Below are 16,974 nucleotides of genomic sequence, written 5' to 3'. Positions count from 1 at the left end.
GCACAGAACACCATCTGTTTTCATTGTCATTCTAACAAGGACTCAATTTACCATAAGGTTCCTGGACAAGTTGACCACTTTTGAGAAACTTGTCCTGTTAGTGATGGTGACATTGGATGGAGACAATGAGACGATTATTCACGCCTTGGCGGCTGACAGGTGAAGTCATCGACGCAGACGTTTTCTTGGCTCGATTACATTGCGCTCAATTCGGTAAGTTTATTTTAAAATGGCTGCGGAAGCACCGAGACAGGTATGTTATTACAAAGACCGGATAAACTTACCTAGTGTCTTTTCATAGAATATAAACCAATCCAGATTGTGTAGTTCTTTAATGCTCTGTTGTAACGTTTGAGCAACACTATCGGCTTTAATAATGGAAAACGGAAGCGTATTGAACTGACGCAGCGTATCATTTGAGACGTTGGCATTCGCGTGAACGAGTCGTTTGCCAAGTTGACATGATTGGCATTTGTGGCACTTTTTAAGCCACCAAAATGACACATTCGTACGGCTCGTACTTTTACCTATCACGGCTGAATGATACGTGTGTGTGTGTGTCAGTCAATGAGTCCTAAAAGCGTACTTAATAACAGACACTTTCCTCTGTAAACAAACATCAAGCTATGCTTAGAGCGGAGGTGAGGTTGAGTAAGTTGCAGCAACGTATCATCATGGTCCGATCGAGGAGCCGACAGCAACCTGCCCCGTCGACAGCCCACCTGTAGCATCAACATGGCACATTCCACGGAGGGGACCAACAACCGGAGAGGAAGTGGTAGGTAGACTGTCGTTTTTGGCATTTTGATTGAGGCTAGTAGTGGAGCTGGAGCAACAGGTGGGGTGATATGCAAATCAGTAGCCTATTTATTCATAATGACATAATTGCCTATGGCACAATGCACTGGCAATGAAAGTGCAATTGCAAATGATTAGAAATTCATAGTGATTGCCACTCAATGGTGATGTATTGAACTTAATACATTGTGGTTGGAAGAACCTAATTGTGTTTTCCCCTAGTGACAGTCTATACATAAGCGTTGTTGGCTCTATAACCCATTCGTTCATATGCCAGCGTGATATCCAATAAGGCCGTGACAACAAAAATAAGTCACACAATGGCGGAATAAATTCAACTACACATGTTTGTTTCATCACAACTGGAGACCAACATCTGTCCGGTGAACTCCACAAAGAACATATTTCATGTAACAAAGAGTTATATGACCTGCAACATGGTCTAGCAAGTTCATGTTTTCAACAGTTTATTAACAAGAACCACAGTTATCACAAGTCAGCACACAAAGACAACAGGAGTACTGCACTTTCAGCACCATTTCAACTTAAAGATTTTAAACATCATCAAATCAAGTCTACACTTAGTTTAATACACTGAAAACAAACTTAAAGATACTGAAAACAATTTAGCCCAATCAGTGTTGCTAAATATCGTGTCGCTGTACATGGTACTGATTTCTGTGTGTGTGCTAGCATGCGTGCAGAGGTGATTTTTTTTTTTTTTTTTTACTTTCCCGACTTGAGGACTAGTTGAATGCTAATGCCATCCTCTTTTGTGTTGGCCAACTGTCTATGGCTCTGTCATACTGTACGTTTTTAGTTTTCGTTGTCGTAAGCTAGCAAGCATTTTAGCTCAGTAGCCTAACTTCATCGCATGGGCAACAATGAACCAGCTAAGTTAGCTAGCTAGTTAATGTGAGCCAAAAAGGGCTAGGCTATGTATTGAACTTCAATCGTCTCAGGCCAATGGCACAACATTCATTAATGGTTAGATCAGAACTGGTGTCATAATCATTGGCCTGTACAGAGAATTAAGTCAAAACCAAGAGCTAAATCCCCATCTCCATCCATGGCTTAGGACATCAACACAAGCAGACGAGAAACAAAAATGACATTTTGCTTAAAATTTGATTGGTGTGAAGCCAAATCCAAACTAGCCACCCTTGGGGGGTGTTTTGCTGAACCAGGACAACCCAAAGTTAAGCTCCGTTCAACGCTGATTGGCAATTTCTTTATAATTGTTTTATCAAGGGAGGCCAAATGCTTGCTGACATCAATCAAATGCAATGGCAGCAGCATGTCATACTATTTCAGTCCAGACAGCATATGATACATAGGCTACACATATTGCGACAGAGGGGCGCTGTTTGCCTCACTCTGATTATTTATCCACTGAGATTCAGCCGCTGGCGAATTTACTGAAAATATAAAAACACAGAGACAGAAGATACATTATTTTATATATACAGTACCAGTCAAAAGTTTGGACACACTTACTCATTCCAGGATTTTTATTTTATTTGTACTAGTTTCTACATAGTAGAATAATAGTGAAGACATCAGAACTATGAAATAACACATGGAATCATGTAGAAACCCAAGAAAGTAGCCACACTTTGCCTTGAAGACAGCTTTACACACTTTTGGTATTCTCTTAACCAGCTTTGAGGAAGTCACCTGGAATGCATTTCAATTAACAGGTGTGCCTTGTTAAAAGTTAATTTGTGGAATTTATTTACATCTAAATGCGTTTGAGCCAATCAGTTCTGTTGTGAGAAGGTAGGTGTGGTATACAGAAAATGGCCCGATTTGGCAAAGGACCAAGTCCAAATTATGGCAAGAACAGCTCAAATAAGCAAAAAGACACGACAGTCCATCTTTACTTTAAGACATGAAGGTCAGTCACTATGGAACATTTCAAGAACTTTGAAAGTTTCTTCAAGTGCAGTCTCAAAAACCATCAAGCACTATGATGAAACTGGCTCTCATGAGGAAAGAAGACCCAGAGTTACCTCTGCTGCAGAGGATAAGTTCATTAGTTACCAGCCTCAGAAATTGCAGCCCAAATAAATGCTTCCCAGAGTTCAAGTAGATGAGATGGCATAGCAGTTCAGACGTCTTTTGTCCTCGTCTTGTCGTGTCGTGTATATATATATATATTTACAACTTTTTTCACATACATTTTATTTTTATTTTCCATCAACTCATCTTCAATACACTCTCCTGCAACCTGCCTCACCAATTGATATGTATAAATACGTATTATTTACCTCAAATCTGCAATCAAATCTGCAATCCTCCAAGATGCTAGCCAGAAGCTAGCCGGAAACTCCAAGAAGCTAGCCAGAAGCTAGCCAGAAGCTAGCCAGGAGCTAGCCAGAAGCTAATCAGAAGCTAGTTAGCTTCTTTACTGGCAACTCGTTAGTATTCAGCTAACCACGGTTTGTGGTCATCAGCTATCCTTTAACTCGAAAATCTATCGCCAGTTTTGTACGGCGCAGCGCGGCTCGGAACGGAACATACCGGACCGATTTTTCTCTCCATGTCCCTGGATTTCAACTGCTCTCTGGACATTCACTCCCGGATCTCACAGCTAGCTGGCTGCTATCCGTGTGTCTATCTGCTTTCGTCGATTCCGGAGCAAACATCAATTACTCCGGAGCTAGCCAGCTCCGTCAATCACTCCTGAGCTCCGTCAATCACTCCTGGGCTGCAGTCACCTATCCGGACCCGTTTTACTGCCTACGCGGAGCCCCACCGGGCCTTCACAACTGGACTGCCGACGTTATCTACCCGAAGGAGATCCGGCTGGCTCCTCCGTCGCGACGTTACCTGAATGCCCATCTGCGGCCTGCTAACCGTTAGCTGTCTTACCGGCTGCTCTCAGAATAGACAATCGGACAATTTATTTATTTTTATTATTATTATGTTTCTTCTTGGGCCTCTATAACTATATCTATTGTTTTTATTTTTTTATTGTTGTGTGATTTGGACTAATCCCCTCTACAACACGGAACTCCACTAATCTACTGACGGAACGCAAGAGGTGGCTAACAACAGACCTCCATCCTATGCTAGCTTGCTACCGATGTCCTGGCTAGCTGTCTAAATCGCCGTGACCCCCCAAACCAACCTCTCCACTCCCTGGACCCTTTTGATCACTCGACTAAGGATGCCTCTCCTTAATGTCAATATGTCTTGTCCATTGCTGTTCTGGTTAGTGTTTATTGGCTTATTTCACTGTAGAGCCTCTAGTCCTGCTCACTATACCTTATCCAACTTATTAGTTCCACCACCCACACATGCAATGACATCTCCTGGTTTCAATGATGTTTCTAGAGACAATATCTCTCTCTTCATCACTCAATACCTAGGTTTACCTCCACTGTATTCACATCCTACCATACCTTTGTCTGTACATTATACCTTGATGCTATTTTATCGCCCCCAGAAACCTCCTTTTACTCTCTGTTCCAGACGTTCTAGACGACCAATTCTTATTGCTTTTAGCCGTACCCTTATTCTTCTCCTCCTATGTTCCTCTGGCGATGTAGAGGTGAATCCAGGCCCTGCAGTGCCTAGCTCCACTCCTATTCCCCAGGAGCTCTCTTTTGATGACTTCTGTAACCGTAATAGCCTTGGTTTCATGCATGTTAACATTAGAAGCCTCCTCCCTAAGTTTGTTCTTTTCACTGCTTTAGCACACTCTGCCAACCCGGATGTTCTAGCTGTGTCTGAATCCTGGCTTAGGAAGACCACCAAAAATTCAGAAATTTTAATTCCAAACTACAACATTTTCAGACAAGATAGAACTGCCAAAGGGGGCGGTGTTGCAATCTACTGCAAAGATAGCCTGCAGAGTTCTGTCCTACTATCCAGGTCTGTACCCAAACAATTTGAACTTCTACTTTTAAAAATCCACCTCTCTAAAAACAAGTCTCTCACCGTTGCCGCCTGCTATAGACCACCCTCTGCCCCCAGCTGTGCTCTGGACACCATATGTGAACTGATTGCCCCCATCTATCTTCAGAGCTCGTGCTGCTAGGCGACCTAAACTGGAACATGCTTAACACCCCAGCCATCCTACAATCTAAACTTGATGCCCTCAATCTCACACAAATTATCAATGAACCTACCAGGTACCCCCCCAAAGCCTTAAACACGGGCACCCTCATAGATATCATCCTAACCAACTTCCCCTCTAAATACACCTCTGCTGTCTTCAACCAAGATCTCAGCGATCACTGCCTCATTGCCTGCATCCGTAATGGGTCAGCGGTCAAACGACCTCCACTCATCACTGTAAAACGCTCCCTGAAACACTTCAGCGAGCAGGCCTTTCTAATCGACCTGGCCGGGGTGTCCTGGAAGGATATTGATCTCATCCCATCAGTAGAGGATGCCTGGATATTTTTAAAAATGCCTTCCTAACAATCTTAAATAAACATGCCCCATTCAAGAAAATTAGAACCAGGAACAGATATAGCCCTTGGTTCTCCCCAGACCTGACTGCCCTTAACCAACACAAAAACATCCTATGGCGTTCTGCATTAGCATCGAACAGCCCCGTGATATGCAGCTGTTCAGGGAAGCTAGAAACCGTTATACACAGGCAGTTAGAAAAGCCAAGGCTAGCTTTTTCAAGCAGAAATTTGCTTCCTGCAACACTAACTCTAAAAAGTTCTGGGACACTGTAAAGTCCATGGAGAATAAGAACACCTCCTCCCAGCTGCCCACTGCACTGAAGATAGGAAACACTGTCACCACTGATAAATCCACCATAATTGAGAATTTCAATAAGCATTTTTCTACGGCTGGCCATGCTTTCCACCTGGCAACTCCTACCCCGGTCAACAGCACTGCACCCCCAACAGCAACTCGCCCAAGCCTTCCCCATTTCTCCTTCTCCCAAATCCATTCAGCTGAAGTTCTGAAAGAGCTGAAAAATCTGGACCCCTACAAATCAGCCGGGCTAGACAATCTGGACCCTTTCTTTCTAAAATTATCTGCCGAAATTGTTGCCACCCCTATTACTAGCCTGTTCAACCTCTCTTTCGTGTCATCTGAGATTCCCAAAGATTGGAAAGCAGCTGCGGTCATCCCCCTCTTCAAAGGGGGGACACTCTTGACCCAAACTGCTACAGACCTATATCTATCCTACCATGCCTTTCTCAGGTCTTGAAAGCCAAGTCAACAAACAGATTACCGACCATTTCGAATCTCACCATACCTTCTCTGCTATGCAATCTGGTTTCAGAGCTGGTCATGGGTGCACCTCAGCCACGCTCAAGGTCCTAAACGATATCTTAACCGCCATCGATAAGAAACATTACTGTGCAGCCGTATTCATTGATCTGGCCAAGGCTTTCGACTCTGTCAACCACCACATCCTCATCGGCAGACTCGACAGCCTTGGTTTCTCAAATGATTGCCTCGCCTGGTTCACCAACTACTTCTCTGATAGAGTTCAGTGTGTCAAATCGGAGGGTCTGCTGTCCGGACCTCTGGCAGTCTCTATGGGGTGCCACAGGGTTCAATTCTTGGACCGACTCTCTTCTCTGTATACATCAATGAGGTCGCTCTTGCTGCTGGTGAGTCTCTGATCCACCTCTACGCAGACGACACCATTCTGTATACTTCCGGCCCTTCTTTGGACACTGTGTTAACAACCCTCCAGGCAAGCTTCAATGCCATACAACTCTCCTTCCGTGGCCTCCAATTGCTCTTAAATACAAGTAAAACTAAATGCATGCTCTTCAACCGATCGCTACCTGCACCTACCCGCCTGTCCAACATCACTACTCTGGACGGCTCTGACTTAGAATACGTGGACAACTACAAATACTTAGGTGTCTGGTTAGACTGTAAACTCTCCTTCCAGACCCATATCAAACATCTCCAATCCAAAGTTAAATCTAGAATTGGCTTCCTATTTCGCAACAAAGCATCCTTCACACATGCTGCCAAACATACCCTTGTAAAATTGACCATCCTACCAATCCTCGACTTTGGCGATGTCATTTACAAAATAGCCTCCAATACCCTACTCAACAAATTGGATGCAGTCTATCACAGTGCTATCCGTTTTGTCACCAAAGCCCCATATACCACCCACCATTGCGACCTGTACGCTCTCGTTGGCTGGCCCTCGCTTCATACTCGTCGCCAAACCCACTGGCTCCATGTCATCTACAAGACCCTGCTAGGTAAAGTCCCCCTTATCTCAGCTCGCTGGTCACCATAGCATCTCCCACCTGTAGCACACGCTCCAGCAGGTATATCTCTCTAGTCACCCCAAAACCAATTATTTCTTTGGCCGCCTCTCCTTCCAGTTCTCTGCTGCCAATGACTGGAACGAACTACAAAAATCTCTTAAATTGGAAACACTTATCTCCCTCACTAGCTTTAAGCACCAACTGTCAGAGCATCTTACAGATTACTGCACCTGTACATAGCCCACCTATAATTTAGCCCAAACAACTACCTCTTTCCCAACTGTATTTAATTTATTTATTTATTTTGCTCCTTTGCACCCCATTATTTTTATTTCTACTTTGCACATTCTTCCATTGCAAAACTACCATTCCAGTGTTTTACTTGCTATATTGTATTTACTTTGCCACCATGGCCTTTTTTGCCTTTACCTCCCTTCTCACCTAATTTGCTCACATTGTATATAGACTTGTTTTTTTTACTGTATTATTGACTGTATGTTTGTTTTACTCCATGTGTAACTCTGTGTCGTTGTATGTGTCGAACTGCTTTGCTTTATCTTGGCCAGGTCGCAATTGTAAATGAGAACTTGTTCTCAACTTGCTTACCTGGTTAAATAAAGGTGAAATAAAAAATAAAATAAAAAAAGTAACAGACACATCTCATCTCAGAGGAGACTGTGTGAATCAGGCCTTCATGGTCGAATTGCTGCAAAGAAACCACTACTAAAGGTCACCAATAAGAAGAGACTTGCTTGGGCCAAGAAACACGAGCAATGGACATTAGACCGGGGAAATCTGTCCTTTGGTCTGAATGAGATTTTTGGTTCCAACCACTGTATCTTTGTGAGACGCAGAGTAGGTCAACAGATGATCTACGCATGTGTGGTTCCCGCCGTGAAGCATGGAGTAGAAGGTGTGGTGACACTGTCAATTATTTATTTAGAATTAAATAATAGCACAGCATTCTTCAGTGATACGCCATCCCTTCTGGTTTGCGCTTAGTGGGACTATCATTTGTTTTTCAACAGGACAATGACCAAACAGATCTCCAGGCTGTGTAAGGGCTATTTGACCAAGAGGGAGAGTGATGGAGTGCTGCGTCAGATGACCTGGCTTCCACAATCACCCGAACGCAACCCAATTGAGATGGTTTGGGATGAGTTGGACTGCAGAGTGAAGGAAAAGCAGCCAACAAGTGCTCAGCAAATGTGGGAACTCCTTCAAGACTGTTGGAAAAGCATTCCAGGTGAAGCTGGTTGAGAGAATGCCAAGTGTGTAAAGCTGTCATCAAGGCAAAGGGTGGCTACTATGAAGCATCTCAAATGTAAAATATATTTTGATTTGATTACCACTTTTGGTTACTACATGATTCCATATGTGTTATTTCATAGTTTTGATGTCTTTACTAATTCTACAATGTAGAAAATAGTCAAAATAAAGAAAACCCCCTTGAATGAGTAGTTGTTTACAATCTTTTGACTGGTACTGTATATATTATTTTATTGGTCAAATATTTTGGGGATATCCACTGGCATCCATGAATACACACCACTGTAAGGCAACACGTCTTTCTAGTCTCTATTCATTACATCTCCAGCAATAATGAGAACAATGCAATTTTGCACTAGGTATGTGTGTTCAGGGTGTGTTGAGTGGTGTGATGCAGGATTCACACTTGTCAAAGTGAGCAGGCCTAGACTCATTCAGCTCCACTCAGTCTTCAGTCTGTGTCCAGCATTGTCACCTTCAGTTCAGTCGCGTTGGCTGTATTTATGCTTACACGGAATCCCTTTTACGTTGGTATGTTTTATTACACCATTTTGTTCTCTCTCTTTCTCTCTAGTAGAGGTGCTTAATATATCACAGAGAGGAAGTGTAGCATCTAGTCTTAATTATCTTAAGCATTGTTGTTTGTGTAGCCTAGTCGCTGATAGTGTTCTTCTCTATGCAATGTGGAATGTGTCCATGTCTTCCCGCGACACCAAACCAAACACAGGAAACAGACTAGGCTTGTACTACTTTCAGGAACTATGGCAATCATTCACATACCGGCCAGGAGTAGAAATTGGCATACGCATGACATCTTAACAAAAATACTACTGTGAGGAGATGAAGACAAAATGCAGTGTCATTTCAGCTTCTTACCAAATACAGATTACGCTTAACATGTTATTTTAATTCCTATAAAAATGATTTACCGACTCTGTGAATGCCAGGCTGGGAGACGAACCATTATCATGATAAGTGATAACATCCCTTGCCATGACAACATTGATTCATTTTCTTTCTGCCAGGTGTGAGGTTTAGATATTAAAAGAAGCATGTGCTTCATTAGCTCAGACAGACAGGTTGTCACTATCTCACTCTACTTTCTTCTGTCTCTCCCCGCTCCTTGTTTCCAGCCTGTCTTGGGGCCAAGTCCAACTGAGACTCACATGACAAACTCTTGATCAGGTTAAAGCTGACCGAGGCTTTAGGTCAGTTTAGTCAGTGGGAAACTGCTATTATTAAGGAATTGTATTTAGTTCTCAATCATATGTACAGCCAGTAGCCTATTGTTTTTGCCAGATAATCTTTATTTTCTCATACTATGTTGTACCCTTTTTCTTGTAGCACTTGGTGACAAGTATTGTGCCAGGGGCAGTATATCTATTTCCCCCCTCCACACGCACACACACACACACACCCGGCGGCAGCATAGTGTCTCTTCCAGTTCTGCTCAGGAGACGTTAAACTTGTGGGAACTGAGATCTTTTGTCACAGTTTCCTTCAGATCCACACAATGACACTGACGGTACTCTGCCGCTTTACAATGTACTTTTAGTTTTACTGCAGTAGAAAATAGGGTTTTAGAAGCTTGTCAATCCAATACATTTTTTTAAAGCACTTTCAAAGCAATTTCTCCCAATTAATGTAATTTCCCTCATCTTCTAATTCCGATTCCCCTGAATTATGAAATGGGGGGGAACAGTAGGACCCCTTGTAGCCTGGACTCCGATGTACAGTCTTCGCTTATTTATTGCAGTCCAGGCAGGAACACAGTACAGGAGGTCCGTTCAGATTTCAGGCTGCTTTTGGGTTTCAGTTTCAGCCTGGTTACTGTCCGGATCCTCTTTCACTTCCCTGTATGTTTCTGCTCCATTGTTACTGCTATTTGATGGCCTGGCCAATGGGGAGGTGGGTTCTGAGTCAGTGATTTGTCAGCAGAGAACCTAATCTCTGTCCTAGCCCTACTTTTCCTCAGTAGTTAGGTTACGGAGCATGACTTTCTTGCTCTGCTGACCTGTCAAATCAAAGTTGGTCCAATGAATTAAACTGTATGCTAATGTTGTTTGAAAAACGTCACGCCGAAGGACAATATGAACATTTTTAAATGTATTTTTGCGAAAACATTTGTACCTGGCCATTTAGAGGCCATCCAGACAACCATCACTCTACTATATGACATTATCACTAGTAGGAGACTCTCGTCCCTATAACAGCTATGTTTCAATTAATTCCTTGTTCGTTCCAGATGCTGCTGGAGGAACCATAATGATGAATGTCATGGTCAGCATAGACCCCATTTCCACAGCACAAGTAAGCCCAGACCTCCACAACCACCATGAGCACAACAAGCCCCCCCTCACCCAGCACTCCCTGCCCAGTTATAAGGCCTCTGCCGAGCACTACGGCAGCCCCCAGTGGGGCCATGATGACCAGGACTGCAACAGCCTGGCCTCCCAGGACTCTGGCATCCCCACCCTGGAGATCAACCACCCTGAGCACATCCACGCCCACCCACACCCAGGAGAGAGTGGCTTTACCCTGGGGTCGAACCACCACGACCAGGGCCCCGCTACTCTCTCTCTGGACCAGTCTGGAGACAGCGCTGGCCTCCGCAAGTCCTCCACCTTCCCCCGCAGCAGCTACGACTTGGTGCGCCTCTTCAGCCCCGCCCCCAGGTCCAGCGCTGGTGTGGGAGTCATCGCGATGGGGATGAGTGGCGTGGGAGGCAGAGCCCTGAACCGCAGCGATGACATCTCGGTGTGCAGCGTGTCGAGTCTGAGCACGGAGCTCTCTGCCACGCTGTCGGCGTCGAACGAGGACATCCTGGACTTCATGGTCACCTCCGACTCCAGCGCCATCGTCACCATGGAGACTGACAATGGCGGGAGCGCCCACTTCTCAGACGTGGCGCTGTCGTTATCGCCAGGCGGTGATATCGGCGGGGGTCTGCGGAGTCCGCGGCGGAGACACATGGGTCCGGGGGCAGAGGATGAGGGCAAGCCCAAGATGCTGGGGCCACTGGCTAGCTTCTTCAACCGGTAAGATTAAATCTGTCTACACAGTGAAGGTTATCACTATGTGATCTTGACAGTGTGTGTAAACCAATTTTCAATGCAAATCCCCCATTGACATAGTGCACTGTTATTATAAGAAATTTCAGTTACACATGGCAGATATACGTAAGATTCAGTGCTTACAGTAAACACATGCCCCATATTTTCTGTACAGCTATACCACATTATTGAAAAACATTGCTCAAACTTGCTGTCCTAACTTCAAAAAGCTCACTCACACCTCTCGACACACGCAGAGTCGGGTTCCGTCAACTTGCCTGCCCTGTGTACAGTATAGTCTAGGCCAGGGGTGTTTCACATGTAGCTCCCTGGCTAGCCTATATCCCCAGTATCCTTATTGGTACCCTTGCACAATCTCGGTAATCAAACAGTCACCAGTTATGTTTGAGTGGGTGTAGTTGCTCGTGTGTGCAGTCTATCTGTCCACAAACACTCACCAGGGCTTGGATGAACGAAGTGTGCAGACCTGCCAACATGCACGCATTTTGCGTACCAACTACGCAATTCTCTGTCCAGGTACTAGATTCGACTTAAAAGTACGCAGAAATAAATAGGGCCTGATTTTTATTTTGAATGTGTATATTTTTACAACATTGTAATAAAAAATAAATCCACTGAGTAAATCTAACATCCCGACTCTCGAGCTGCAGCAACACACAGACATGTACGGAGTTTGTGTCAACGGACATGGCGATTTAATACATCATTATTCGACGTAGATACCCGGTGTCTGCCCCTCCGGTTTGTTGTGATGCTGAGTTTCCCCGACTGTCTGCTGTACGTAAACACATGGACAAATCCCTTTTCCAACATAAGATGGACATTCAGTGGGCTCTAAAGTGCCAGCAGTTCACTCGCGTTTGCTTTTGAAAGAAATTAAATGCAAATACGAAAAATAACTGGTCGCATTTGTTCGAGTGTATACATTTTAATTCTGCGTCCCATTAGTTGTATTTTCCACGTAACATTACGAGGATCACGCAACTTGATAGACTGTAACAGTAATTATGATCCACGTTACACAAAGCATTTATATATATATATATATATATATATCTCAATCAATCAAAAATAAATATAAACATCTTGGCATTAAACGGAGTCGGGGGTTTAGAAGACTGCGTGATGAAGAATGAATAAGTGTCTAGTGTTGGCTATAGAGGTACTGCTTCTAAAATGTCTTTGCACAAGATTTCAGATGATAAATTTTGAAAATCTGAAATGATGTATGCGCTGCAAAGAAATACAATAGGCACCTTTCACATAGACTGAAACACCGGACTCTTCTAGTGAACAGCGTTCAGATTCCATTTGTGGTAGCCTGCTTAAGCTTTATTTGTGTTTGTTTTAGTGTTGATTAGGAACCGTGTCAATAAACCAATACTTGTGAGCTGGCCCAAGTGATTTGCCCTGTTTGAGAGGTGACAAGCGTTCCTTTACTATAGAGACTTGGGGGGCATTTGCTAAGAAAAACGTTATAGATAATTATCTCTGCTAATTCCACAAAACATTTATTTGATATGTTCTGGACTTATCAGTACGACTATTTTATTTGTTTTGTAAATACCTTTTTAGAGGATTGAACTGAACCAGGTGTGATTCATAATGGTTGTCTAAGCACATGTGCTCATGAAAAAAAGTAAGCATACAATCGGTCCTATGCAATAAGAATATTAGCAGGCAATTTTGCAAACCATTGTTATTGCAGCTAGTCAGTAAAGCTATGTCAGATGATGAGTGAGGAGACTGCGGGAAACAGACAGAGCAGCAGTAACCCCGAACCCCAAAAAAAGCAGAGTACACGTGCCTCAAAGTTCCATTCCTGAATAGAACACTGTCAATAAAGTATTCCAACCTTCTATAGACTTGATTTGGTACAATTCTATAATTGTGAACAGACTCAAACAGTGCGGGGGGACCCCACTTCGGCACGTGCTATGCACACAAGTTGAAGCTCCAATTTGCCTTGTGTGTCTGGTACTCTAAAAAGTTGGACAGGGTTGGACGGTCTGAGTGTGTATGTTTTGGCTTCGTGTATTTCGGGAGCTTAGATGGGAAATTAAACACTGCTCTAAAAAATAAAGGGAACACTAAAATAACATCCTAGATCTGAATGAATGAAAATTTCTTATTAACTCCTTTTTTCTTTACATAGTTGAATGTGCTAACAGCAAAATCACACAAAAATGATCAATGGAAATCAAATGTATCAATCCATGGAGGTCTGGATTTGGAGTCACACTCAAAATTAAAGTGGAAAACCACACTACAGGCTTCTCCAACTTTGATGTAATGTCCTTAAAACAAGTCTAAATGAGGCTCAGTAGTGTGTGTGGCCTCCACGTGCCTGTATGACCTCCCTACAACGCCTGGGCATGCTCCTGATGAGGTGGCGGATGGTCTCCTGAGGGATCTCCTCCCAGACCTGGACTAAAGCATCCGCCAACTCTGTGGTGCAACGTGGCGTTGGTGGATGGAGCGAGACATGATGTCCCAGATGTGCTCAATTGGATTCAGGTCTGGGGAACGGGCGGGCCAGTCCATAGCATCAATGCCTTCCTCTTGCAGGAACTGCTGACACACTCCAGCCACATGAGGTCTTGCATTAGGAGGAACCCAGGGCCAACCGCACCAGCATATGGTCTCACAAGGGGTCTGAGGATCTCATCTCGGTACCTAATGGCTTTCAGGCTACCTCTGGCGAGCACATGGAGGGCTGTGCGGCCCCGCAAAGAAATTCCACCCCACACCATGACTGACCCACCTCCAAACCGGTCATGCTGGAGGATGTTGCAGGCAGCAGAACGTTTTCCACGGTGTCTCCAGACTCTGTCACGTCTGTCACATGTGCTCAGTGTGAACCTGCTTTCATCTGTGAAGAGCACAGGGCGCCAGTGGTGAATTTGCCAATCTTGGTGTTCTCTTATAAATACCAAACGTCCTGCACTATGTTGGGCTGTAAGCACAACCCCCACCTGTGGACGTCGGGACCTCATACCACCCTCATGGAGTCTGTTTCTGACCGTTTGAGCCGACACATGCACATTTGTGGCCTGCTGGAGGTCATTTTGCAGGGCTCTGGCAGTGCTCCTCCTGCTCCTCCTTGCACAAAGGCGGAGGTAGCGGTCCTGCTGCTGGGTTGTTGCCCTCCTGCGGCCTACTCCACGTCTCCTGATGTACTGGCCTGTTTCCTGGTAGCGCCTCCATGCTCTGGACACTACGCTGACAGACACAGCAAACCTTCTTGCCACAGCTCGCATTGACGTGCCATCCTGGATGAGCTGCACTACCTGAGCCATTTGTGTGGGTTGTAGACTCCGTCTTATGCTACCACTAGAGTGAAAGCACCGCCAGCATTCAAAAGTGACCAAAACATCAGCCAGGAAGCATAGGAACTGAGAAGAGGTCTGTGGTCACCACCTGCAGAACCACTCCTTTATTGGGGGTGTCTTGGTAAATGCCTATAATTTCCACCTGTTGTCTATTCCATTTGCACAACAGCATGTGACATTTATTGTCAATCAGTGTTGCTTCCTAAGTGGACAGTTTGATTTCACAGAAGTGTGATTGACTTGGAGTTATATTGTATTGTTTAAGTGTTCCCTTTATTTTTTTGAGCAGTGTAGTTTCCTCTGTAGTAAAACCCAAACCTTCTCACACCTCATCCTGTGATACCATCTTTTGACACAGAGACACACAAAAAGTGCATATACACACCAGGGTTTCTGAGATTTTAATTGGATATTTGAGGAATGTACTGGTCATCCATATGCATTTGGGTGCGTAACCCATTAGGGCGTCCGCCCACGCAGCCAGCACCATCAATTAACAAGGGTTATTGGCCAAATGAGCCACATTTACAGGTCTTTAACAGCCTATAGTGAAATACACTATTCCTGTTTCGTTTAGGGTTGAATATTTTGCTGGTGTCTTACAAATGTTCCATCCCGAGATTAAATCACTTTTCTGCCGGGTAACACGGTATTTCTCGGCAAATCTGGAAGTGTCATTCAAAGCATTATAAAGCATAGAAATAGGCCTATGTCTGGATACTAAATGAGCCTGATGAGCCATCCATTTAATATGTTTCATGAGCCCTTTATGAAAGACATTTAAATGATTCCAAGCCCAAATGTTTGTGCCGTTATCCAGTACATATACACTACAAAAGTATGTGGACAATCATGGTCATTAATATGGAGTAGGCCACCTCCCCTTTGCTGTTATAACAGCCTGCACTCTTCTGGGAAGGCTTTCCACTAGATGTTAGAACATTGCTGCGGGGACTTCCATTCAGCCTCGAGCATTAGTGTGGTCCGGCACTGATGTTGGGCGTTTAGGCCTGGCTCGCAGTCGGTGTTCCAATTCATCCCAAAAGTGTTTGATGGGGTTGAGGTCAGGGCTCTGTGCAGGCCAGTCAAGTTCTTCCACACCGATCTCGACAAACCATCTCTAGCAGGGCAGATATTTGACGAACTGACTTGTTGTAAAGGTTGCATCCTATGACAGTACCATGTTGAAAATCACTGAGTTCTTCAGTATTGCATGGCTGTATGCTTGATTTTATAGACCTTTCAGCAACTGGTGTGGCTGAAAAAGCCAAATTCACTACCTTGAATGGTTGTCCACATACTATTGGCCATGTAGTGTATGATATCGGCTACAGCACATTACAGTAGGTAAAACAGAAAAGCCTGTTGATGTAGCTCGCTATATGCTCTCTTGGGTAAATGAATTCAACTAGCTTCAGTAGGCTAATCTTTTTGAGTGTGGACCGTATTACTGTATTGTGCATAATTACAGTCCATATAATACATCGTTCAACCCATAAAACCGGGCGATATACCGTATTTTACGATATACCGGTATTTATGCGCGGACTGGTTTGGGTTTTTACTTTACCTTCTAAACCGGTATTTAAATGTTCGGTTTGTTAAATGTAATACCTCCATTTTTATAGTTTACTTCACTACTTCAGTCTGCTTTCTCTCCCTCTCTCTCTCCATGCCCCTTTCCACACATGCCTAGCCCCATCCCATGTCAATCAGTCAAGGAGCGCATTTGTTGTTCCTTGACCAAGAGACACTTGCGTTCAGTCTGCATGGTCAATGCAGCACATGCAACAACGTTGTTTTCACTTGGCTTCTTAGTATAAATCCACTAGTGGTCTATAATTACACTATTAGTTTGTGTTTCTTACATCTGCCAACAGCTAGTTTGTCTTTTCTCAGCAAGTTTGGCCTAAATCTTGCTCGCCTTTTAATGCTAATCACTAGTTAGCTAACTAGCTAATGAATGTACTGAGTCAGAGCAAACGTTATTAGCTATATAGTGTGATAATACCAGTGGTGGTGTAGACCTAAATCAGCATGTTTGTGCAACAGTATCTTCTAAATCAAAGAGGAATGCGCTAAGCAAAAATGTTAGCTATGTGAAATAGCTAAGAGAAAATTACATGTAGCCAAAGATTATAGGGCCCCCTAGGAAACACTGACCAACACTTTGGTTCCTACCCTGTCACAATAACTCCTCCCTGGCATTTTCATTTGTTGTCATGTCAAACAACACTATTCAAAATGGCCGCTATTATATTCTAACTAAAGAATTTGAATAATCAT

General features: G+C 43.9%; 1 protein-coding gene across 2 annotated transcripts in view; it reads left to right on the top strand.

Moving 5' to 3' along the window:
* The first annotated feature begins 218 nt into the window (after nt 1-218).
* LOC115138207 (TBC1 domain family member 14-like) overlaps nt 219-16,974 on the top strand; it is a 77,026-nt gene continuing 60,270 nt past the window's right edge. Inside the window, exons 1-3 of one of the 2 annotated variants that reach the window (XM_029674809.2) lie at nt 223-253; nt 625-778; nt 10,528-11,320. In XM_029674809.2, coding sequence (XP_029530669.2) covers nt 736-778; nt 10,528-11,320 — 836 coding nt within the window. In that variant the 5' untranslated portion in view covers nt 223-253; nt 625-735. Of the gene's footprint in view, nt 779-10,527; nt 11,321-16,974 lie in introns of both variants that reach the window. The other variant, XM_065025558.1, reaches the window with a different exon arrangement.

Source organism: Oncorhynchus nerka, linkage group LG12 (assembly GCF_034236695.1).
Source record: "Oncorhynchus nerka isolate Pitt River linkage group LG12, Oner_Uvic_2.0, whole genome shotgun sequence".
NCBI lineage: Eukaryota > Metazoa > Chordata > Actinopteri > Salmoniformes > Salmonidae > Oncorhynchus > Oncorhynchus nerka.
This window is presented reverse-complemented; position numbering and strand designations above follow the sequence as displayed.